Genomic DNA, 17526 nt, shown 5'->3' with positions numbered 1-17526 from the left:
AACATCGACAGTGCTTCTCCTTATAGATGTTGCCTGGCCTGCTGTGTTCCACATTTTTTTGTTCTCCTTTATACTTGTGTACTGGAAACGGCATTAAAAATTTTGAGTCATGAATATACACTTGATTAATTCACAAATTGAAATATTGCTATATCCTGTGACCTTCAAATTTTTATGATTTTATACACATCTGTAAAGTCACCCTTTAACCTCTTACATTTCAAGGAATAAAACCTTCGCCTGTCCAAACTCTGTATAAATCAAGCTCTCAGGTCCTCATAGCATCCTCATAAATCTTTACTGCACTTGTTCCAGCTTAATGTGGTCTTCCATAAAACAGGTAACTGTTTATATAACAACACACACAAAATGCTGGTGGAACACAGCAGGCCAGGCAGCATCTATAGGGAGAAGCGCTGTCGACGTTTTGGGCCGAGACCCTTTGTCAGGACTGTTTATATGTAATTTTTCATTGATTCTATTGTGTATCTTTGTTCTACTGTGAATACATGTAAGAAAGTGAATTTCAGGGTAGTATATCGTGACAATAATAAATTTATCTTGAACTTTGATCATTATATGTCTGAACGTCTCTCCCTGATCTCTTGTACAAATAAGCTTATTGATTTCTCTTTAAACTAAAGTCTCTTATCTACCCTTTGGCTCGAAACACTGCAACACACAAGTGAAAGTTTCCATGTGAGAATGTTGAGTAATTATGAACTTCATAAACTGTTCACGATACTCCAAGTGGTTTGTTATTGCATTGCTGGTAGTACAGTTGCAAATTGGGAAGAAATTAATTGCTAAGACAGAGCATTTAAGCTTGGGGCATTCTGCACTGTGCTTAGCAAATGAACCTGAAAAGAGTCCTCTACTGTAATGTACAGTAGATGAACCCATGGACTCTCATAGCTACTTGGACTATACCTCCTCCCACCCTGTTACTTGTAAAAACAATATCCCCTTCTCTCAATTCCTCTGGCTCTGGTGCTGCTCTCAGGATGAGTCTTTTCATTTCAGAACAAAGGAGATGTCCTCCTTCTTCAAAGAAAGGGGCTTCCCTTCCTCCACCATTAATGCTGCTTTCAACCACATCTCTTCCATTTCACGCACATCTGCTCTCACCCCATTCTCCCGCCACCATAAAAGGGATTGGGGTCCTCTTATCCTCACCAACCACCCCACCAGCACATAATTCTCCACAATTTCCGCCATCTCCCAACGGGATCTCACCACCAAGCACATCTTTTCTCCTCCCCCTATTTTCTGCTTTCCACAGGGATCGCTCCCTACATGACTCGCTTGTCAATTTGTCCGCTGATATCCCTCCTGACTCTTTCCTTGTAAGTGGAACAAGTGTTCCACCTGCCCATACACCTCCTCCCCCACTACCATTTAGGGCCCCAAACATTTCTTCCAGGTGTGGCAACACTTCACCTGTGAGTCTCTTGGGGTCATTTACTGTGTCTGGTGCTCCTGGTGTGGCCTGCTATATGTCAGTGAGACCCGATGTAGATTGGGAGACTGCTTCACAGATTACCTATGCTCTGTCTGCCAGAAAAAGTGGGATCTCTCAGTGGCCACCCATTTTAATTCCACTTCCCATTTCCATTCTGATATGTCTGTCCATGGCCTCCTCCACTGTAGTGAAGAGACCACATTCATGTTGGAGGAACAATACCTTATATTCCGTCTGGGTAGCCTCCAATCAGATGGCACGAACATCAATTTCTTAAACTTTAAGTAATGGCCCTCTTCACCATTCCCCATCCCCTCTCCCTCTCTCACCTTACTCCTTGCCTGCCCATTGCCTCCATCTGGTGCTTCTCCTCCCTTTTCTTTCTTCCATGGCCTTCTATCCTCTGCTATTAACCTCTTTTTCTAGCCCTGTATCTCTTTCACCAATCAAGTTCCCAACTCTTTACTTCACCCCTTCCCCTCCTGGTGTCACCTATCACCTTGTGTTACTCCCTCCCATCTCCCCACCTTTTAACTCTACTCCTCATCTTTCTTTCTCCATCCTGCTGAAGGGTCCCAGGGTACAGTCAACTGTACTCTTTTCCACAGATGCTGCCTGGCCCTCTGAGTTCTTCCAGCATTTTGTGTGAGTTGCTTAGATTTCCAGCATCTACAGGTTTTCTCTTATTTGTCACAGAAAATGATGGTGGAACGCAGCAGGCCAGGCAGCATCTACGGAAAAGAGTAAACAGTCAACATTTGGGTAAGACCCTTCATCAGGACTCATGATGAAGGATTCAGCCCAAAACTTCAACTGCTTAGTCTTTTCCATAGATGCCACTTGGCCTCCTGAGTTCCTTTAGCGTTTTGCTTCAGTATCTACAATTGTTTTTTTTAACTTTCTTAATGACCTTTTATCAGCTGATATACATTCTCATGCAAGTCAGAATAAGGCACTGATTTAATCAGAATCAGGTTTATTATCACTGGCATATGTTGTGAAATTTGTTGTTCAAAACTGAAAATTTAAGGGTTCATTTGAATACCAGTTTAGTAGATGTTGACTTAATCAATCAGGAAAAGACACAAACTGTTCTATGATTTAATAGTAAATAGAGTAAAGCAAAAATAATCTGGATAAATAGTATGTTAATTTCTTAAGAGGCCAGACAATTGTGGTCTTAATTTCTACTGCATATTAATTTAAAATGTCTCTGTATATTACTCTTGCATAGAAACTTACACTTGTTGTTGCAGTGTTTCAAGCCAAGGGGCAGATAAAGTGTGAGAGGCTTTAGTTTGGAGAAAATCAATGAGGCTGTTTGTAGAAGAGGTCAAGGAGAGGCATTCAAACATACAGCATTAAGTTAACAGTAAATTCATAATCAAAGTTTGTATATGTCACCACATGCTACCTGGAGATTTATTTTCTTCAAGCATTCACGGCAGAACAAAAAATATATATTAGAATCAATGAAAAGTACACTCAAAGACTGACAGCCAATGTGCAAAAGAAGGCAAAATAAATAAATAAGACTGACAACATGAGTTGTAGAGTCTTTGAAATTAAAAAAAACAGTTTAAGATGCTAATATCCCTTATGCCAATGGGTTGTGAACACTTGCTCGAGATTGCCTTGATGTTGGGAGTGACCAGGGTTGACATGGAGTTTTTAAGTGGGCACCCTCCTTCCTCAATGTTTCATTGATTAGCCCACTACATCTCCAGAGAACTCAACAATGACTTCTGGTGTCCGAGAGACACTCCCGTTGTGTCTTCCCACTCTCTTGATACTATCTTGAAGCCCAGGAAATGTCTTTCGCTTGATTCAGAGCCAATGGCTACTTCTTTCTGCTGCCTCTGATGTGTCTGTGATGGTTTGCCGTAGAGTCTGACCATGGATCCCTAGCTCCTTCAGCAGTTTGATTGTGAATGTGGCTATAAATCCCCTACAATCTACTTCTGCAGGACAAACTTTGGTTTCCCAGCCCCATCACTGAGCTAAAGCTGCTAGATCTGCATAGCGTAGCTTCTTGCACTCATATGCTTCAACCACTAAATCCTCCCACGGGACTGTGAGTTCCACAATGTAGACAATCTGTAATGAATTGGACCAGAGAACCCAGTCTGGCATAAGGTTGGTGGTAGCAATTGACATCCACCAGCATTTACCAGTCACAGGCCATGTTCATCTGTCCTGTTTCTGGATAAGGAGGAGCTGGGCTTGTACATGCTTGAATTAAGGAGATTGAGAGGGGATCTGATTGAAACATATAAGATTATTAAGGGATTGGACAAGATAGAGGCAGGAAATATGTTCCAGATGCAGTTCCACAATGTAGACAATCTGTAATGAATTGGACCAGAGAACCCAGTCTGGCATAAGGTTGGTGGTAGCAATTGACATCCACCAGCATTTACCAGTCACAGGCCATGTTCATCTGTCCTGTTTCTGGATAAGGAGGAGCTGGGCTTGTACATGCTTGAATTAAGGAGATTGAGAGGGGATCTGATTGAAACATATAAGATTATTAAGGGATTGGACAAGATAGAGGCAGGAAATATGTTCCAGATGCTGGGAGAGTCCAGTACCAGAGGGCATGGTTTGAGAATAAGGGGTAGGTCATTTAGGACAGAGTTAAGGAAAATCTTCTTCTCCCAGAGAGTTGTGGGAGTCTGGAATGCACTGCCTCGGAAGGTAGTGGAAGCCAGTTCTCTGGATGCTTTCAAGAAGGAGCTTGATAGGTATCTTATGGATAGGGGAATCAAGGGATATGGGGACAAGGCAGGAACTGGGTATTGATAGTAATTGATCTGCCATGATCTCAAAATGGTGGTGCAGGCTCAAAGGGCCGAATGGTCTACTTCTGCACCTATTGTCTATTGTCTATTAGTTGGTCTTTTCCCTCTCTCCTGGATGAATGCTACTGGTGTCAGAACATTACTCGTTCTAGGGGGCAAGGAGTTTGTTGCTATCCTCTTGTCTTAATTGCCGGTACCAGACTCTCCAAGACCCGTTTGTGATGCCAAGTGTATCTGCCTTGTGTGAGGCTGGTTTTGCAGCTGGTCAGGATATGCTGCAATCGGGCACAGGGCATGTTTGGTCCTCACTGACCACTGGTGGAGGTATTATTTTGTGAGGGAAGTACATCATATGCAGCTCAGATAAGAGAGCTAGGTCTGTGTGCTTCCATCTCTCATATCTCCTTCCAGCTGATTTTCCTCCTCTCAGTGCTTTCCCACTGCTTCCATTGCCCCTGCTTAGCAAGGGAGATAGCCTTTGCACTTCTGTCTCACTCTTCTTATCGCCGCACTTCCTCGACGACCATCTTCCTTCGCTCTGGAATTGTGGCCTTGTGCCAGGTGGGTCCACTTACTGCCAGACCAAAGCTGCCCCTGCCCTTTTGCACTTGCCCCATAATGTCCCTGTGCCTAAGGGCTGCCGTTGCTTGTTGCACTGCATCAGCTGGGGTCCATTTTCGCTTAGTTTATAAGGTCCATAGCATACTGATGGTCTTGTCACAAGAGTCTTTGAGTGTCATCTGTAGACACATTTTAGAACACTTGAATTCCCCTGTAAGGCCAGTGAAAGGTAGTTGAAGGACTCCTTTACCATTGAGATTGATGTTACTGATACACCTTGGGACACCGAGCCACTTATTTTTGAATGACATGATGGTTCACTTGTGTTTCTTTACAGTTGTTAGTGGGATCTCATAGACAGTGAGTGGCCACATTACCTGGGGTAGGAATCCAAACTATAAGCAATGGAGCTTCAGTTTTCCAGGCAGCATGGTCTTGTCGATATTATCCAGACCGTTGGCGATGTGCTACTTTAGTTGCTGCTCTTTGTCCATGAGGCTGGCGTTGTACCATCTACCCAGGCTTTTGATAGGCTGTTCAGACACTGTTGGAATTGGGTCATCACCGATGAAGAACTTTATGTCTTTCAGTATTCCCTTGACAATGGAGATGCTTCATGACTTGCTGGGTTTGATTTTCATTTTGGTTCGCTTGATGTTTTCCTGCAGCTTTCCAAGTAGTTGAAGTCCAGCACTTACTCTTTCACTGCCTGCCACCCATCTTGAGGCCCTGATGATGACCTCCATGGCCATTATCTAGGCCAAGGTGATACAGTGCAACCTGCCATTGCGCTCATTGCTTGCGGAAGCAGTTCAGAGTAGAAGTGAGTTAGATTATCCACACTGGTTCCTGAAGTTCAGGAGCCTGATGGTAGAGGGGTAATAGTGTTGTATTTGACCCTTCTATTAAATTTGAAAAGACATGGAGACCATTTATTCAATATTTTCATATGACGTAATTTGACACTGTTCCAAACCTATTTGTTTTTCCGGTTTTGATTATACATATGTTGAGAGGATCGGAGTTGGCCACACTGATGAGTTTGTATTTTTTTTTAATAGATATTATAAACAGCCCACTATTCATTATTTTTTTTTCTTTTTTCTTCCTTTTTTTTCTCTTTATTAGTTATAAGGTTATTAGATTAGTTTTCTTAGGGTTATTTTTTTTTTCTTTTTCTTTTTTCTGTTTTTTTACATATAATATGATATACCTAGTTTTGCTTTGTTTATATGATATTTGTATCATTCATGATTTGGGAAGACTTAACTATATTGTAACTATTGCTTGTGTATCCTTTCATGTTCAGTTTAAATTTGTAAGTTTGTAATCCCACTATCTATGTATTAATCTTATCATGTTGATATTAATAATAATAATAAAAAGATTGCAAAAGGTAGAGGGGTAATAACTACTTGTGAACTTGGTAGTGTGGAACCTAAGGCTCCTGTACCTGCTTCTCAATGACAGAAACCAGACAAGAGCATGGCTTGGATGGTGATTCCCTTGATAATACTTTCTTGTGGTAGCAGTCCTCGTAGAGATGATGTGGAGGGCTTGGCCTGTGATGGACTGGGTTATATTCCCCACTTTTTGTAGGTTTTTCTGTTCCTGGGCGTTGGTGTTTCCATACCAGGTCATGATGCAATCAGTCAGGATACTCTCCACTGTGCATATATAGAATATTGTCAAAGTTCTACATGACATGCCAAGTCTGTGCAAACCTCTAAGTAAAGGCTATGTCATGCCTTATAATTCTCTGATATAATATAAAACCAGAGGGTATGGGAACAGAATTAGGCCATTTGGCCTATTGTGTCTGCTCTGCCATTCCATTATAGCTGATTTATTATCCCTACCTCATGCCTTCTCCCCATAACCTTTGACACCCTTACTAATCAAAAACCTATCAACTTCTGTTTTAAATATACCTAATGACTTGGCCTCCACAGCCACCTATGGCAATGAATTCCACAGAATCACCACTAAAGAAATTCCTCCTCATTTCAGTTCTAAATGGACATCCCTCTATTCTGAGGCTGTGGCCTCTGGTACTCCCCCACTGTAGGAAACACCCTCTCCACATCCACTCTATCTAGGCCTTTCAGTTTTTGGTAAGTTCTAATGAGATACTGATACACTCTGATGTGATGATACTGGCAAGAGAGTTTACAATTAGAGGATACAGACTGAGGGTATAGAATTAGAGAGGAAATGATCTTGCACATTATAATAGCGCAGCAGGAGGCCATTCAAGGACAGCTTCCATCCCATGGTTATCAGACACTTTAATGGACTTCTCATATGCTAAAAGATGAACTCCTGGTCTCCCAATCTATCTTCTTGTTCTTCTTATGGCCCTTCTAATAACATTCCTGATTGCTGGGATTAGGAGATTGTGGGGGGGGGTATGGAAATATCTGATGTAGTTAAAAACCCCTTTTGCCCTTCAGAATGCATCAGTCGATGAGATGATGAGGTGAAGTGATGATGAGTGACATAGGAGCAGAATTAGGCTATTCAGGCCATCAAGTCTGCTCTGCCATTCCATCATGGCTGATCCTGGATCCCATTCACCCCATGCACCTGTCTTCTCGCCATATCCTTTGATGCCTTAACTGATCAGTAAACGATTAACTTCTGCCTTAAGTGCAGTCTGTGGCAGAGCATTCCAGATTTACTTCTTTCTAGTTAAAAAATAAAATCCGTATCTCTGTTCTAAAAGGCCGCCTCTCAATTTTGAGGCTATTCCTTCTAGTTCTGGATACCCCCACCATAGGAAACATCCTCATCACATCCATCCTATCAAATCCTTTCAATATTCGATAGGTTTCAATAAGATCTCCCCCCGCATCCTTCTAAATTCTGAATACAGGACTGAACATGTTATATTTGAATGCACACAGTGCATTACTTGGATTCCTGGAGTGCATTACTGGAATTATCACAGTACCTGGAATAAGGTAGATGATCTTGTAGTGCAATTAGAGATCGGCAATATGATGTTGTGGGCATCACTGAGATACGGCTGAAAGAAGATTATAGCTGGGACCTTGTATTGAAAGGACAAGCAGATAGGCAGAGGGGGTGGGGTGGCTTTGTTGGTAAAGAAATGAAAACAAATCCTTAGACACAGATGACACAGGATTGGAAGATGTAGAATCCTTGAGAGTGGAGTTAAGAAACCTTGTGGGTTGAGCCCACAAGGTGGAAAGGTAATTCTGGATTAGGTGTTATGTAATGATGGGTGGCAGGATGAAGATATGACTGTACCAAAGGAGGAGTAAGGCGTTCCTTCCCTCTGCTAGCCTGCAGGTCACCCTTGGGGAAGGATCACGAGAAGCCATGGGAGCAGGTAGTGGATGGTCATATGAGCAGCTGGTGAATATCACAAGTCCTGGTTATGTATTTCAAAGTTTCAAAGTGCATTTACTATCTAAGAATGTATAAATTATACAACCTTGAGATTTGTTTGCTTACAGGCAGTCGCAAAGCAAGGAACCTGAAAGAACACTGATGCCAGGCAGACAATCTCCAAAGAGTATTGATAATGGCTTGGCTCATTTGTCTTTAAATACACTGCTCAGAAGAAGACAATGGCAAACTATTTCTATAGAAAAAAATTTCCATGAGCGCCTATGTCATACTACACAGCATATAATGATGATGATGTGTACTGAACCAGTTTGATTAAAAAGCTTAAGGTGAAAGAATTGTTGGAAGGCAGTGATCATACTATGATAGAATTCACTTTGCAGTTTGATAGGGAGAGATAAAGTCAGATGTACCAGCATTATTGTGGAGTGAATGGAATTCCAGGGGCAGGAGAGAGGAGCTGGTCAAAGCTCATTGGAAGGGGATACTAACAGAGATGATGACAGAGAAGCAATAGCTGGAGTATCTGGGGGCAATTTGGAAGGCATTGGACAGGAGAGGTATATCCCAAAGATGAAGAAGTATTCTGAAGGGAAGGATGAGGCAACTGCAGGTGACAAGGGAAGTCAATGACAGCATAACAGCAAAATAGAGCAAAAATTAGTGGAACGTTAGAGGATTGCAAAGCTTTTCAAAGCCAACACAAAGCAACTAAAAAAAATTTAAGGAGAAAAAGGATGAAATAATATGAAAGAGGATACTAAAAGTTTTTTTTCAGATATATAAGGAGTAAAAGAGAAGCAGGAGTGTATATTGGACTGTTGGAAAATTACGCTGTAAGGTAGTAATGGGAGACAAAGAAATGGTGGGCGAACTTAATAAGTACTTTGCACCAGACTTTACTGTGGAAGCTATGTGCCAAAAATTCAAGAGTGTCAGGAGGCAGAAATAAAGGTAGTTGTTGTTACTGAGGAGAAGGTGCTTGGGAAGCTGAAAGGTCTGAAGGTAGTTAAGTCACCTGGACCAGATGGACTGCACTGCAGGGTACTGAAAGTGGTGGCTGAAGAGATTGTGGAGGGATTAGTAATGATCTTTCAAGAACCGCTAGATTTTGGAACGGTTCTGGAGGACTGGAAAATTATAAATGTCACTCCACTCTTTAAGAGAGAGGCAGAAGAAAGGAAATGATAGGCTAGTCAGCCTAACTTCAGTGGTTGAGATGTTGGAGTCCATTAGTAAGGATGAGGTTTTGGGGTACTTGGAGGCTTTTGATAAAATAGGCGAAATTCAGCATGCTTTCCTTAAGGGGAAATCTTGCCTTACTAATCTGTTGGAATTATTTGAGGAAATAACAGCAGGATAGACAAAGAGTCAGTGGATGTTGTTTACTTGGATTTTTAGAAGGCCTTTGACAAATGCTACACATGAGGTTGCTTAGCAAGATAAGGGCCCATAGTCTTACAGGAAAGATATTAGCATGGATAGAAGATTGGTTGATTGGTAGGAGGCAAACAGTTGGAAAAAGGGGGGCCTATTCTGGTCAGCTGCTGGTGATTAATGTTGTTTCGTGGGGTGAGGGGGTATTGGGCTTGCTTCTTTTCACAATATAGCCAGTGATATTAATCCTGATTCTGATTCTGGAATTGATGGCTTTGTGGCCAAGTTTACAAATGATACAAAGATAAATAGAAGGACAGGTAGTATTGAGGAAGCAGAGAGTCCACAGAAGGACTTGGACAGATAGGGAGAATGGACAAAGAAATGGCAGACAGAATATAGTGTAGGGAAATGTATGACCATGCACCTTGATAGAAGGAATAAGGCATAGACTATATTGTAAATGGGGAAACAATTTAAAAATCTGAGTCCTCATGCACAATTCCCTAAAGGTTAACTTACAGGTTGAGTTACTAGTAAGGAAGGCAAATGCAATGTTGCTTAATAAGGCATTGGTTAGATCGCACTTGGCATACTGAGCAGTTTTGGGCCCCTTATGTGCTGGCATTGGACAGGCTCCAGAGGAGGTTCATGAGAATTATTCTGAGAATGAAAGTGTTAATACATGCTAAGGTTTGAAGGCTCTGGGCCATTACTCATGGGAGTTTAGAAGAATGCTTTGGGATCTCATTGAAACATATGGAATATTGAAAATTGGATGTAGAGAGAATGTTAGTTATAGTGTTTCCTATAGAGTCTAGGGCATAATCTCAGAATAGAGGGACATCCCTTTAGAACAGAAATGCAAGCTAATTTCTTTAGCCAGAGGGTAGTGAATCTGGAATTCATTGCCACGGACGGCTGTGGAGGCCAAGTCATTGAGTATATTTAAAGCAGCAGTTAGGTTCTTGGTTGGTCAAGGCATCAAATGTTATGGGGAGAAGGCAGGGCAATGGGCTTGAGAGCGATAGTGAATTAGCTATGATGGAATGGCAGAGCAGACTTGATGGACCAAGTGGCCTAATTTTAAGCCTATGTCTTATGGTTTTATAGTCTTAAGATGGATATACTTTGTCTATACTCTTTAAATATTATTGACATCTTTCCTGTAGGTAGGTGACCAGAACTGTACACAAGGCTCTAAAACAGATCTCACCAATGTCTTAAGTTTATTTATTTATTAAGTTACAGCGCAGAATTGGCTTTATCATACCTTTGAGCCACACCACCCAGCAACCTATGATTTAATCCTAGCCTAATCATGGGACAATTTACAATTAACCTACTATCCGGTATATCTTTGGACCGTGGGAAGAAACGGTAGCACCTGGAGGAAATTGGAAGAACATAGGAAGTCCTTACACAAAATGGAAAATCTTATCTAACTTCAACATCCCAACTCCGGTACACAGTACTCTTGATTTATGAAAGCTGCTATTCACATATATTAAGAAAAACTCTGATTCTTGTATCAACCGTTGGGAGAACTTGATTCAGTAGTGACTTCTCATCTGGAAAATCAATTTTCCCCTACTGCAAACATGAGGAAATCTGCAGATGCTGGAAATTCAAACAACAACACACACAAAATGCTGGTGGAACACAGCAGGCCAGGCAGCATCTATAGGGAGAAGCGCTGTCAATGTTTCGGGCCGAGACCCTTCGTCAGGACTACTTCCAGTACTGCTGTGTGTTTCTTGTTTCTTAATCTATTTTCTGTTCATGTAGCCACAACATCCTTTATTCCATGGCATTAAAGTTGATAACATTTTAAAACACTTTAGGACTATTACATGGATAAATACGATTTAGAGCAGGGGTTCCCAACCTGGGGTCCATGGACCCCGTGGTTAATGGTATGGAGCCATCATATAAAAAAAAACTAGTGGGATATTGGCCAAATGCAGGCAAGCGGCATTAGCTAAGGTAGACAACTTGGTCAGTATGGATGAGTTGAGCCAAAGGAGCCTGTCTTCTGTGCTGCGTAACTCTACAACTCCATGACAAGCCTATTGTGTGGAAACCTAGAGAAGTCTATAATTCCATACCAAACACAATTTGCTCATTTACCCTTGCAAGGTACAGTAGCTAGAATTGATTTACATTTAATAAAGTCTTGGTTGCTTTCTCTAATCAACCCCTAAAATGATATTTACTCAAAATCAGTGATAATCTGACTCTTGTTCACTATTACATTTGCTAACACCGCAATTCAGAATCAGGGTCATTATTACTGACTTGTATATCGTGAAAAGACATAGAATTACTGCAGGTAACATGACACTATTAAAGCTCGGAGTCGTCAGAGTTCAGAGTTCAATTCCAATGTCATCCATAAGGAATTTGAATGTCCTCCCCGTGAACCCATAGGTTTCTTCCAGGTACTCTGTTTTCCAAAGGCATACACATTAGTAGGTTCTTTTTTCATTGTAAATTGATCCATGATTAGGCTAGGGTTGTATTGGAATTAGCAGGTTGCTCATAGCACTGCTCATTAGGCTAGGAGGGCCTATTCTGCATTGTATTGCTAAATAAATAATCAATAAATTGTTGGGGTGGGGCCAAGACTAATAAAATAGCATTTATGAGTTAATGGACTGTTCAGAAATCTAAGGGCAGAGGGGAAAAATCTGTTCCTAAAAAAAAGAGTGTGAGTCTTCTGTACTTACACCCTGGTGGTACTAACAAGAAGTGATTGTGTGGGTCCTTGGTGATGGATGCCACCTTCTTAAGGCATCACATATTGAAGATGTCCTCAGTGGTGGGGAGGTTTGTATCCATGATGGAGCTGGCTCAGTCTACAACCCTCTGGAGCCTCTTTCAAACTTGTGAATTGGGGCCTTCATACCAGGCTGTGACAGAATCACTCAGAATGCCCTCCATTGCACATCTATAGAAATTTGTGTCTTGGTGGCATACCAAATCCTATCAAACTCTTAATGGAGTAGAACTGCTAGCATCCTGCCTGCTGGGTTGTATAAATTTGTTAGGACAGGATAAGATTCTCAGAGATGTTGATGCCCAAGAACTTGAAGTTACTCACCCTTTCCACTGCTGACTCAGCAATGAGGGCTAGTGTGTATTTTTCTGTCTTCTCCTTCCTCAAGCCCACAATCAGTTCCTTGGTCTTGCTGCCACTGAATGTGAGGTTGTTGTTGCGACGCCATTCAACCAGCTGATCTTTCTCACTCCTGTATGCTTCCTTGTCACCACCTGAGATTCTATTAAATATGGTTGTGTCATTCGCAAATTTATAGATGGCATTTGAGCTCTGCCTGGCTCAATAAAAGAATAAACTTTATTGTCTTTACGCAAGATGAGGTTGCGGTGCACGGATCCTTGAGGTGCACCTTGTGTTGATTGTCAGTAAGGCAGTATTTCCATGCAAGTTTGCTGTCTTCCCTTGTCTCTGTTCCCATTGAGCAGAAGATACTAAATACTAAGAGCATGAACCACCAGACTCAAGGACAGCTTCTATCCCTTTTCTCTGTTACTACAAATCAACATTGTGAACTCTGTTTTCTTTTTACTGCCTTGGTGTAATTATGTCTGGTATGATCTATCTGGATGGCTTTTCACTGTTTATGAGACAATAATAAATCATTAGAATTTCTTCAGCATCTTTTCCACTAGTTGGTCATAGTTCCTGTCCTTGGACATTTTCTCCCCTGACAGCACTGCACAAGACTTCTTCATCCAGACAATAATTAAACTTCCCCTCCTGAAACTCTTCTACTCTCTCCGGCACTCATTTCTCCAACGGGACATATTTTGGTGGCGGGGAGAAGCATTAACCTAGATTTTCTGAAGACGGGGGAGAGTCTGTGATGCGTATCTTGCATCTGCAGTGAAAGGTTAGAGACGCTGGAATCTGGAGGGGAGGGGATACAAAGAAAAACACTAGTTTCTCCTCCAGCAGGTTGTGCTTTCTCTTGCACGTTAGTTAAAAGTTTGCTTTTTTCTGCACTCTGTACAATTTAGGATTGGGGATAAGGTTTCCAACTAGCTGCGTTAATGATTATGTAGGAGGTGTGTGGAAGGAATGTGACAGCAAGGTCAGGAACACAAACTGAGCGATGCAAAAAGTTTTATCAAACAGATCTCTGAGAGATGATGGGGAGGGGGGTGGTGGTGAGATGAGTTGTGCTGGGAGGGGTGGTGTCCCAGCATTTATGAAACAGTGTTTCAGATTTCTTTAAGGTTATTAAATAACGAGTAGAGCCTCCCATTGATTGCTACACTTCTAACAAATTATTAAGGATGGCGAGAAGGTGTTACGTAACACGGGGGTCGAAATACTAATGCGGCAGTGTTTGTGTGTTCAGGGAAGGAACGTTCTGGTAGTTTGAAATTGGTTTACAACGTTGCAATCGTCCACCGCCATTTAGTTAAAAACCTACGTTGTGACTTTAAAAGGGATATTTTTTTTCTTTTGCACATTGCCCACGAGCGTTGAGGTGATGCCGGGAGGGGTTACAGCCGGACTGATTGGGTTGAAGAGGTGTGCCTGAATATTGGGACATGACGGGGCTTGGATAGGTCGACACCAACCTCACCCGTTGTCGAGCGGAGAGTTCATTTCCTGAAACTTTTTTTTTCTCTATTCTTTCCTCCCACCGGACTGACGGATGTTTACAGTCGATTTAGACCCAAGTTTCACCAGTTGCAATCTGTGCTCAGACTTCACTGTTACCAGTTGACAGGCGAGCGAATTCGAAAACAGATTAGCTCCTTTAAAACAAAGCTATCTCTCTCTCTCTTCCCCTCAATGTGCATTTGTTTTTTTTTGGAGAGCCTCTGGATTGGGGACTATACTCACGTGTGCAGTGCGAGGAGATATTAATAAACATCTCGTCGGCGTGGAGTTGGACAGTAGGCACGGAGCTCGCAGTGGGCTACGGGTCGCGATCGTGGGTAACTGAGAGCTCCGAGACGGATGGTTGCTGCAACCCGGATTGGCTTTAGAAGTATCGTGGGACTCTCGGAAGGGGGGGTGGGAGACAACTTCGGAGTTTCCTCCCTTCGTAACCCCCGCCCCGACCCAAGGGGTGCGCGGTGCAGCTGTCAACAAGGACGCAGGTTCAAGGCTTGGACCGTCCTCTCCGGCCACCAAGACACCTCACATGGGAAGCACGGCCCTGGACACCAGCAAAAAGAAAGGGGGGATGAAGAGAAACAAACGGCGCATGTTGCGCCTGAATATCCCGGTAGGTTTCGTGTTGCCGAGCGAGGAAGGGGACTGGGTTGCGAGTCGTGGGTTTTGAGGGTTTAGGCCGGATCTCCATGGGGGCGGGCGGCGCGTCGCTGAAATAAGGGAAGTTGCTGCGAGATGCTGATTGGGGGAGGACGGTGTGAGAGCAACGCGCCAAACACTGGCCGCTGAAGCCAAAGTCATTTTAAAGGGGGCTTCCGAAACACCTGGCCAAAGTACTTCACGCCGGACCCAACGGCATCTGTCGGTTTCAGACAAATAGAGCCTGAGGTCCATCAGTGCATAAAACAGACTCCAGGGAACCAAATGCTGGTTAGCTACCCTAATCCTTTTGCCGAAAACCTGGGGAAGACAGCAACATTAAAACAGTATTGAAAGGTGCTGAAATTTAGCAAGTGGTGTTTGAGAATAACATAGAGGAAACCTGATAGTTTTCATTTTCTTACAGAAAATTGCAGTCTTAATTCCCTCTAAGTATTTAAAACAACTATCCCCTGGAGCAGGCGTTCCCAACATGGGGTCCAGGAACCCCACTGTTAATGGTAGGGCTCCATGGCATTAAAAAAAATCTTTGGGAACCCCTGCCCTGGAGGGAAAGGGATATTCTGTCTTGAATACAAAAGCCCCTCTTGGGGATGTACAACCTGCTGAGTCCTGTGCAAATCTTAAACGAGAAAATTTCCAGATGCTGGAAATCAAAGAAATACACACAAAATGCTGGAGAAACTCAGCAGGCCAGGCAATATCTATGGAGAAGAGTACAGCAGCTGTTTCAGGCCGAGACCCTTCATCTGTCCTGATCTGTTCTGGCCCAAGACGTTGACTGTTTATTCTTGCTTGGCCTGCTGAGCTCCTCCAGCATTTACTGTGCAAATCTTGGTGGTATGTGGGTGGGAAGGGCTCATCCCTTATGGCTTTCATTTTAATAGCAGATATTTAAACCAAATGCCACTTAAAGTGAGGCAAAGAATAAGCCCAGCATCTTGAGACAACAGGGTTAACACCGTGGCCTTTAGTTTTTTTAAAACAATTATTCCTGATGTGTTGCATGATGTAAATTGGGAGGTGGGGGCGGAGTAGGAAGCTGGAAAGGAGATGGACAACAGATGGTGTTATTAATTTTCTCTCCAAGATATATCTCCATTCACAGTGGAGGATGTATCATTCTGTTTATGTAGATTTTCACTTCATCAGTGCATCATTGGTTTTCTTTTCATGTATGCTCCATGAGCAATAATATAATGCTGAGACTCTCTAAGGCATTGGACAGAGCACACGGAGTACTGTGAGCTGTTTTGGGTCCCTTATCTAAGAAAGGATGTACTGGCATCAGAGAGGGTCCAGAGGTGGTACATGAGAATTATCCCAGGGATGAAAGGGTTAATTTATGAGCCACTTTGGGCCTGTACTTGCTGGAGTTTAAAAGAATGAGGAGGGAGCTTATTGAGACTTCTCGAATATTGAAAAGCCTACATAGAGTGGAGATGATGTGCTATAGTGGGGGAAGTCTAGGACCAGAGGGTACAGCCTCAGAATACACAGATGTCCCTTTAGAACAGAAATGTGGCAGAATTTGTTTAGCCAGAGGGTGGTAAATCTCTGGAATTCATTGCCACAGATGGGTGTGGAGGCCAAGTCATTGAATATATTTAAAATGGAGGTCGATGGGTTCTTGATTATTAAGGGCATCAAAGGTTATGGGGAGAAAGCAGGAGAATGGGTTCAAAGGGATAATAAACTAGCCATGAAGGAATGGCGGAGCAGATTTGATGGGCTGAATGGCCCAAATCTTCTACTGTGTCTCATAGTCTTGTAAATCTGAGAGGTTTTGCGGCTTCTCTCTGTGCAAAAGGGGAGGATTGTTGAGCTGTGGCGTTTCCCAATGGAGCCTGGGTGACAGCTGCACCAAGCTTTAGTGTATCCCTCAACAACAGGTGGTCTTTCGAGGGTGTGAGACTGCATATTCTGAAGTGGACAGCTTGCTGTTGCTGACCAGAGGGCAGCCTTTAGAGCTGATGACTCTTCAGTAGCTGTGCATGTTTGTTTTGGTGGGTGTTCACGGGAGCAGCCTAAGGAGTGCAGGAAAGCAATACAGCAGGACCTTGGCAGAGGGCAGCACTTCATTTTATTTTAACAACAATATTTATTTTCACAACCAAATTGTAATTAACTTGTATTCAAAGCTCAAGTCCTAGCTACATCCTCACAAATTTCCTCTGCACTCTTTCCAGCTTAATGGCATTTTCCTTATAGCAGATTGACCAAAAACTGAACACAATATTTGCAAACGTGGCCTCACCGATAACTTGTACAACTGCTTTCACGCTTAGTATTCTGCCTGATGAAGATCATCATGCCAAAAGCCTTCTTCCCCACCCTGTCTGCCTGTGGCACTAGCTGTGGCAACTGTGGACTTGTACTTCTAGGTCACTCTGTTCTATAAGACTCCTGAGGGTCCTGCCGTTCACTGTGAAAGTCTTATTTTGACTTGTTTTCCCTAAAGAGCAGTTTCTCCCACTTCTTTGCCTGCTCATCACTGTCGGTGACACCGTCTATTTCACTGTCATTTGCAAACTTACTAAACATACAATGTGCATTCTCACTCTAAATTATTGATAAAGATGACAAATAGCTGCTGTCAGAGATGCAGTGCTGTTTTGTTAACTTTGTGTGACTGA

The 17526-nt window shown here is 42.7% G+C and overlaps 1 protein-coding gene across 2 annotated transcripts in view; it reads left to right on the top strand.

The window, feature by feature from the left end:
* LOC132395348 (5'-AMP-activated protein kinase subunit gamma-2) overlaps positions 1-17526 on the top strand; it is a 526748-nt gene that overhangs the window by 30298 nt on the left and 478924 nt on the right. The window contains exon 1 of one of the 2 annotated variants that reach the window (XM_059971826.1): positions 14528-14843. The exons of the other annotated variant lie outside the window; for it this stretch is intronic. Within the exon in view, the coding sequence (XP_059827809.1) occupies positions 14760-14843 (84 nt within the window). The 5' untranslated portion in view covers positions 14528-14759. Of the gene's footprint in view, positions 1-14527; positions 14844-17526 lie in introns of those variants that run through there. 2 annotated transcript variants of the gene reach the window in all.

Source organism: Hypanus sabinus, chromosome 6 (genome assembly GCF_030144855.1).
Source record: "Hypanus sabinus isolate sHypSab1 chromosome 6, sHypSab1.hap1, whole genome shotgun sequence".
Classification (NCBI taxonomy): domain Eukaryota; kingdom Metazoa; phylum Chordata; class Chondrichthyes; order Myliobatiformes; family Dasyatidae; genus Hypanus; species Hypanus sabinus.
This window is presented reverse-complemented; position numbering and strand designations above follow the sequence as displayed.